The sequence below is a fragment of the Grammomys surdaster genome, unplaced genomic scaffold (assembly GCF_004785775.1).
Source record: "Grammomys surdaster isolate TR1022 unplaced genomic scaffold, NIH_TR_1.0 138, whole genome shotgun sequence".
NCBI classification, from domain to species: Eukaryota; Metazoa; Chordata; class Mammalia; order Rodentia; family Muridae; genus Grammomys; species Grammomys surdaster.
In genome coordinates this window covers 5,072,542-5,080,448 of record NW_021604596.1, presented here as the reverse complement: position 1 = coordinate 5,080,448, position 7,907 = coordinate 5,072,542, and the positions used below count along the sequence as shown (strand labels likewise).

At 39.2% G+C, this 7,907-nt stretch overlaps 1 protein-coding gene across 1 annotated transcript; it reads right to left on the bottom strand.

Annotated features, from left to right (window-relative positions):
• Positions 1-4,237: 4,237 nt before the first annotated feature.
• On the bottom strand, positions 4,238-7,595 carry Jrkl (JRK like). Its single transcript, XM_028763399.1, has one exon. It carries the CDS (start codon positions 7,248-7,250, stop codon positions 5,676-5,678), a length of 1,575 nt encoding a protein of 524 aa, XP_028619232.1. The 5' UTR covers positions 7,251-7,595; the 3' UTR covers positions 4,238-5,675.
• Between the last annotated feature and the right edge of the window lie 312 nt (positions 7,596-7,907).

The following is a 7,907-nucleotide window of genomic DNA, read 5'->3' as shown; positions in this document are numbered from 1 at the left end:
AAACAGAAGGATCCCAGAGCTTCACTGGCCAGCCAGTCTTTAAGAAATGGAGAGTTTAGGTTCAGGGAGAGACCCTGTCTCAAAGAACATGTGATAGAAGCATCCCATTGTTAACCTCTGGCTTTCACAAGTACAGACACAGTTGAGTATATCCAAACACACACACACACACACACACACACACACACACACACACACACGAGAGAGAGAGAGAGAGAGACAGAGACAGAGACAGAAAGGCAGAGAGACAGAGACAGAGAGACAGAGACAGAGAGATCTGCTCTAGAGAAAGTGACTGGTGTGAGGCAGGATATTAATGTTTACTGTCCCTTCCTGTGTTTGGCAAATGCTTGAAGAGAGGAAAAAAAGATGAACTCAGCAAACAGCTACAGGCAGAAATAAGAGAGCTAGAGAATGTTCCAGAAATTTGGGAACGTTTATAGGTCTTGCAAATAATCCCCTAGCCTGCTGTAGTGCTTTGAATGTTTGGCTCAGGGAGTGGCATTATTTATAGGTGTGGCCTTGGTGTGGGTGTCTCACTGTGGGTGTGGCCTATAAGACTCTCTTTCTAGATGCCTAAAAGCTACTCTTTTCCAGTTTGCCTCTCAGCTCCTGCTGCACCATGCCTGCCTGAATGCTGCCATGTTCCCACCTTGGTGATAATGGACTGAACCTCTGAACCTGAAGCCAGCCCCAGTTAATGGTTTTATAAGAGTAGCCTTGGTTATGGTGTCTGTTCACAGCAGTAAAACCCAAACTAAGAAAAGTGCCAACAGTAGGAAGGAAATCTGACTGAAAATGCAAAGCTCTGCTTGGACTTTCAGTTAAACAAAGCAATTCACTCTTGCAGCTCATAATACACTAAGATAATATTTTTCATTCTCCAAACAAGTACTTTTTTTTTTTTGCCTCCTAGACCCTGAGCAACTATCCGTGGAAATACTATGAGACTCAGATAACATCAAGGACTATTCAATTGTTTACTTTATCCTTCTAGAAGAACTAACCTTACATCTCTCATACCCAAATTAGTCTTTCATTTGTACTCCTTTAACGTGTAAGATTCTGTTCTACATTGTTACTGTTTCCTCTTTACTGTAACTCTTCTGAATACAGGCATTCATATATCACACACATCCTAGAACGTACCTCATATGTAGAATACAATAGTTGCTTGACAATTCTATAATCACTAACATAATATTTCACAAAGCAATGATCCAATAGAGTTTGATGTCTAGACCAAAGAAAAAAATCAATCCATGACAATTCTTAAGTCTGTGGCCTACAAATAAGTATTGCACTGGGTTTCGGTGATGAAGTAACTGCCAGATCACAACTTGTGATGGCTTGTAGTTGTGTGAGGCTGAGCACTGTGGAACACTGCTTTTAACAAGGCTAACAGAAATATGTCTCTATGGAGTATAGTTGGTCCTAAAAGTGTCATGTTTTGATCTTTTAAGGAGGTTAGGGGCTGAAGAGGGAACTAAATATTGGGACTCAAATAGCATCAAGAATCCTACTTCTCAGCTGAAGTTTTACATGTGGACTGTTGAAAACTGAATGACTAGGTCATATAGAAAGATGAAGTCATCCAGGAGTAGCAAAAACTAGTAGCACAAAGCAGAGGAGTATGCAGAATAGAAACCAATTAAGAAATCAATAAGTAAAATCTTGCTTTCTTTACATAGTGAATGTCACACTATTTCAGCTGTCTTATGTGAATTCATATAAAACCAGATTGTCCTTTCAAATGTGTTGCTTTTCCACCCTGACTTTATGATTCATAAATGATCTTCTTGTACATACATATATTTTAAAACACTTTATTACTATCATGTATGTGTTTGTGCCTACTTGAGTTTCTATGTATTGTGTGCATACAGGAGCCTGGAGAGGCCAAAAGACCACTGGGTCCCTAACAACTGTTGTTGGCAGCAGTTGTAGGCCATCATGTGGGTCTTCGGAGCAAACTAGTTCCTCTAAAATAGCAGCAAATAGTCTAACGCTGCTCTCCAGGTCCTACTACACTATATTAAATCCCATAGGCCTGCCAGTTTTATGCATATATTCAATGGATTTTTGAGTCATTAGATTTAAGCTCAAAAAATTCTGTTTTTCTCACTGCCAGTTTCCCTGTTCTCCTAAAAGCTCAAACGTCTCAGAGAAATTAACTCATTTCTCGTATAACCTCTCAAAGTAAATCTATTTTCCTGAAAGCTTCTCGCTATGAGACATGTAAGAAGCTTTGTGCTATGCACTATTTTTAAGGAATACTTAGTCAACATGTATCAACAGAAAGATTTGCAGGACAAGAGACAAGAGCCTATGGCTGAGCTTTAACAGGCAGTCAAATGGTGTCTTGATTAAGGTAATGAGAACAGGATTTGGGAACTAACTTTGAGGGCAAGTGCAGTGTTCAAATAGCTTTTTATAATTAATTTAATTTTTTTAGTACATTGCTGATTTTTATGTATGTATGGCTATATGAGAGTGTTGATTCCCTGGAACAGGAGTTAGACAGTTGTGAGCTGCCATGTGGATACTGGAACTTGACCCATGTCCCCTGTGCAGCCAGTGCTCTTAACCTCTTAGCCATCTCTCCAGCCCCTCAAACAACTTTTAAAGTCATCTCACAACTGTGAGCAGTGAGTGATCAAAGGCATTTAACTTGGTACTGACTCGACATTCCCTGTAAGACCAAGCAGCACAAACCTGTAACCCCAGGTCTGGCATGTGGAAATAAACAGATTGTAAAGTGGAAGTCTTCCTAGGCCACATTCCCCTGTACATTTTCTTCTTTCCCTTTAACTACATCCTCTACTCTTTCTCCCATACTGTCTTACTGGGAACTTATTTTGATCTGTTTGGATGTAAATGTTTCCATGCTCATATGCCTTCAGTAGTAATGTATGAGGGACCCTGGACACTCAAGTCAGTACCATCTTTTCAGGCATTGAGTCAAAACTTCCAGAGTCTGGCCTCACAGCTTATTTTTCTTACACATTAAGCACAGTAAAACTTTAGAAAATTGTCCACATGACAATTATCACAACAAAGCCTTACAGGCATAGCTACATAGAAACTCCTTAGCAGAGCACTTATGATCTTTGTAATGAGTTCTACTGCCTAATAAACAGAGCTCAGGGTTAGGGGAAGGATCTATGATAAGCAAAAAGATAGACTGTAATGGTAAAGAATGCAAAGGACATGGGTCCCTTCCATAAGGATGGGTTCTATTCATTGAGAGTCAAAAGCTCAGGATTAGGTCCTACAGTGCTTAGGATATTAGGGAGATTCAGGTGGAGGCTGGTTAATAGAATAGCAAAGGATCACTAGGCTGTTTGACTATTTTCACTCTGACATTTTAAGTGACCAGGCATCATTGACAATCCTGATTTCTCCAATGTTGACTCCTATAGCAATGACTTTCAATATCTTTGGTCCAGCAAGACTTCCATGTTGATATTATGCTGACTCTTCTATTTTCTTCAAGACAGCCCGATGAACTTAAAAGAAATTTGTATGCAAACTGTTCATTTTGCCATTGTTGGCTTTAACTGAATTGGAGTAAGAAGTAATTCTGAGGATTGTGACCTGGAAACCAAAAGACAGAAAATGAAAGCTTCAAATGCTGTAACTGATGTAAAAAGACAACAGCAGTACTACAGAATAGAGAGGGAGACAAATCTCATAAAGAATAAAGGAAAAAAGCAATGGTTACCACCAATGTTCTGGAAACATAAGAAAATTCACATGTGCGGCAAATGATAGAGGGAGACAGTAGATAATAAGTTCAGAAGACTGGGAAAGAATAAGAGTTTAGCTAGATTGATTAAAGTTAAACACCTGAGCTTAAATTCTTAACTGGAGCAAGTAAGAAAAAGAGACAACAGCTTCCATCTAATTCATATTTAGAGGATTAAATAATGAAAGTGCATAACTTAGAACACAACATTCAAGAATCGGTAGCTGTTAAAATTAAGCATTCTGGACCAATATAGAATTGCTAACTTACCAGTTTGCAAATTTCAGCTGCATACCAAAGAAGAGCAGCTTCTCAGTCTAGAGATACTCAAAGAATTGACCCTCAAGGACATAGTGAACCTTTAACTAGACGTTAAAAATTAACCAAGAAGTTCAACAGTAAGGGTGATTTGACCACTAGGTGGCAATGATATCACTGCACTTCACACAAAAAAACTAAGTAAATCCAGAAAAAAAAAAAGAACAAAGAGACATCTATAGTATATATTTTCATTCTATAAAAAATGTTTTATATACAATTTAATTAATAATTGCTCTAATTCAATACCCATGTTTACTTCTAATGTTTTTCTTCCCTTAGCCACTGAGAGAATTAATTTTAAACACTTTTTATCATAAAGTAGTACTTGAAAAATCTAGACACACATACACACAACATAAATATAACAGAAATACAGGATAAAAATCTCTTTAAAAGTTTTAGAATTCCAAGACTTCCCAATGGAAAAATCAAAATTGTGACCAATTCTGTATTTTAATGTTTTGACCTCAGACATGCTATAATAAAAATACTTTTCTCTTAAATTATACTAATTGTAACATATAAAAACTATTTTCAGTATCTTAGATAAGCAGAATTAAGAAAATCTGTCAAAATTCTTAGGACAAACTACAGAATTCCTTTTTGTGTCAAAAAAGAAAATAACAACTGTTTTATCTAGCACTTCCCAGTTATTTGTGCTTTCTTCAAAAAACAGAATACAAACATATGAATTATCTAAAGTAAAAACTTTATTTCTTTCATATCAAATAAAATCAGCCAAGTATGACAAAAGCTTTTCAAGTTATAGATATTTCTAAAAACTCATTTAAAAAATTAACTTTCAAATTTCAGATGTTTCCCAAATATTAGTGGGAGTTATTACATGTAATAATTAAAAACATTTATGAAAAATTAAGTAAATAAATAATTCTATACTGTTATTCAACTCAAAATAGAAGTCCAGATTATTTTTCTTTGTATAAATAACCCATTGTTTTCCAAATTTTTAATACCCAGCTTCCTTCAAATGAACTGATACCTCCCAAAAATCAGCTTTCTGGTTTCTCTCATTTAAAATTACTTCGTACATATAATTCATTTCCAGAATTATCTTTTCCACCCACAAAAAATGTAAGAAAACAGAAATGATTCTATTTTTCATAATTCATAGATTTCCACCACTGTTATTGAATTTCTTTTTATATTATTATATATCATCCTAAAATCTAATTATTTAGTTCTTAGCCTATGTAAATACAGAAGCCAACCATTGAATGTGGTTAGCACAATAAAAGATTGCTATTGCAGTCCTCAAAATTTAAGCAAAAGAATTCAGGAAAGTGCTCAATCTGTTCACTGTATCTAACTTTTAAAGCTTGAAAATGTAGGGAATGCCACTCCTAGAGATCACTAATTCACAGAAGCAAATATATGAGTATGTATCATTTATATACACACAGAAGTAGTTCTGTTTTTACAAATAAGAGGATAAGACATATAATGAAACACATAATCCTTAAACCACTTTGGATATACTTTGGATATGTACTTCAAAGGATTATGTTTAACAATGTATAACATGAACAAACACCACATTGCAATGTGTCACAAATACAATTATCATAACAATAAAATTCAAATGCTGTTATTGACTTGGGTTTGTCATTTTCTGTTTATTTCTGATGGTGGCTCTAAGTTTACGTATTACCAGTCTGTCAGGTAGAATCATATCACCTTGCTGTTCTAGATAATCTAATAAATTCTCAGTCCATTGGAGAGCAGTTGTGTGATTTATATGTTTCTCTGGGATCAGTTCAATTCCTTCCTCATCATTTTCACTGGATTCATCTGTCTGACCTTGAGCTCTTCTGATGATTTCACTGTCAGTTAACACTTCATATCCTGGTTCAGTACTGTCAATCTCAAGCCACTTTTCCAAATTTTCAGGAGTCACATTTTCCAGTCCTTTGGTATGCTGTAAAATGGTAGCCACAGTAGCACCAGAAATATCTTCTTCATCAAAGTCCAACCCTTCTTTTTCCTCCATGGCAGGAAGAATCTGTTTCCAAGCTCTGCTAATAGTAACTGGCTTTACTAAGTTCCATGCCATTGCGATTTCATAAAGTGCATCCAAAAGAGTCAGCTTCTTCCAGAATGATTTCAGGTCATTACCTTCTTCCAAATTGTTATGGAGAAGACCAGCACGATAGTTTCTTTTCATGGTTGCTATGACTCCCTGACCCAAGGGCTGAATCAATGAAGCTACATTAGGTGGTAAATATTTAGCAAATATTTGACCATCATCTGACCTCAGGACATTTTCATTTGGATGTGTTGGGGAATTATCCAGCAAAAGCACTGCTTTTTCCTGCAAGCCTTTGGACCTCAAGTACTCTCGAACCTGAGGCACAAAAATCTTATCAAACCATTGTCGGAAAATGGAGAGATCCATCCATGCACCTTTCTGGCTGAAATAAGAGACAGGCAGGTTTAAGGTGTCAGTTGACTTGAAGGAACGAGGTTTCCTTGCTTTGCCCACAACACAAAGTTTAAGTTTGTGCAAGCCTGTTGCATTGGTGCAACACATAACAGTGATTCTTTCTTCACCTGAATTGTGCCCAGGGACAGTACATTTACCTTTAGTTACTGCAGTCCTGGAAGGTAGGCACTTCCAAAAGAGTCCAGTCTCATCTGCATTGTAGATCTGTTCTGGCTCAAGATTTTCCTGTTCGATAAAATCTCTCAAGTTGTTACAAAAATCTTCCACAGCAGTCTCATCTCCATTTAATCGTTCATTTCTAATGTTAATCTCTCTAATGCTGTGCCGCTGCTTAAAGCGTGTTAACCAACCAGCAGAAGGGTTAAAATCACCATCCATTCCCAAGGCATAGAAAAAGAACTCTGCCCGTTTGGCACAAATTGGTCCAGATATGGGATTCCCTTTAGCTCGCTGCTGATTGAACCATTCTAACATTGCTCTGTCTAGTTCCTCATACATGGATGGCTTCATAGACTTTCTCTTGGCCAGAAGACTTGTGGAATCTGAGCTGCTTGCATAAGTTATGATTTTTTCCTTATTCTTTCTTATATCCCTGACTGTTGTTTCACCAATTCCATAAATCACCGCCAATTGCTTGGAGGAGCCTCCATCTTCAAGTTTCTTTATTATGTCAAGTTTATCTTTAATAGTCAATACCACACGCTTCCGCTTCCCAGACATCTTGAGAATCTGGAACTCACTCTGTGGCAATCCTTAAAGAACACTCGACCTGTTTCAGCCTCTGCAGCCCTGGCGCTAGGCTAGCAAGGGCAAGGCAGAAGGTGACAAGAAATTTGCGGGGCAGGCTTTACCAGAAGTGAGGTGAGGAGGCCTCACATCCTCGCGGATAATCGGGACTACAGACTTGTGATTTAGTACTGCCGTGACCGCAGTCCTCACTCCAGCCCAGGCCCGGGGTACAGGCCCTTCACTGCCACACCCCAAAGTTAGCGCAGGGCGGAAGGAAGCCAGGCTCCCCTTCCTCAGGGAACAGGCCTACCAGCTCCTCCACTCGCAAACAGGACGTCGCCCCGGCCCGGCCTTCTCCGTCCTCCCGCCCCGTCCGCCCCACACCGCTCTCCCACCTCGGCGGCTCCCCAACATAGGCGACGCAGCGGCTCCTCCCTCAGAGCGCGCTCCCGGAAGCCGCACCCCAGATCCCGCGCCTCGATCCCTCCCCTGCCCCGCCTGGAGGCGGAACTTCCGGCTTTCCCCGGAAAGTGGGAGGGACGTGGTGCCTAAAGAACCTAGGCGGAGGCGGGGCGGGGAGGAGGCAGAGCGGGCGGGACGAGGGTGGAGGCAGGGGCGGGGCGGGGCGGAGGCAGGGCGGGGCGGAGG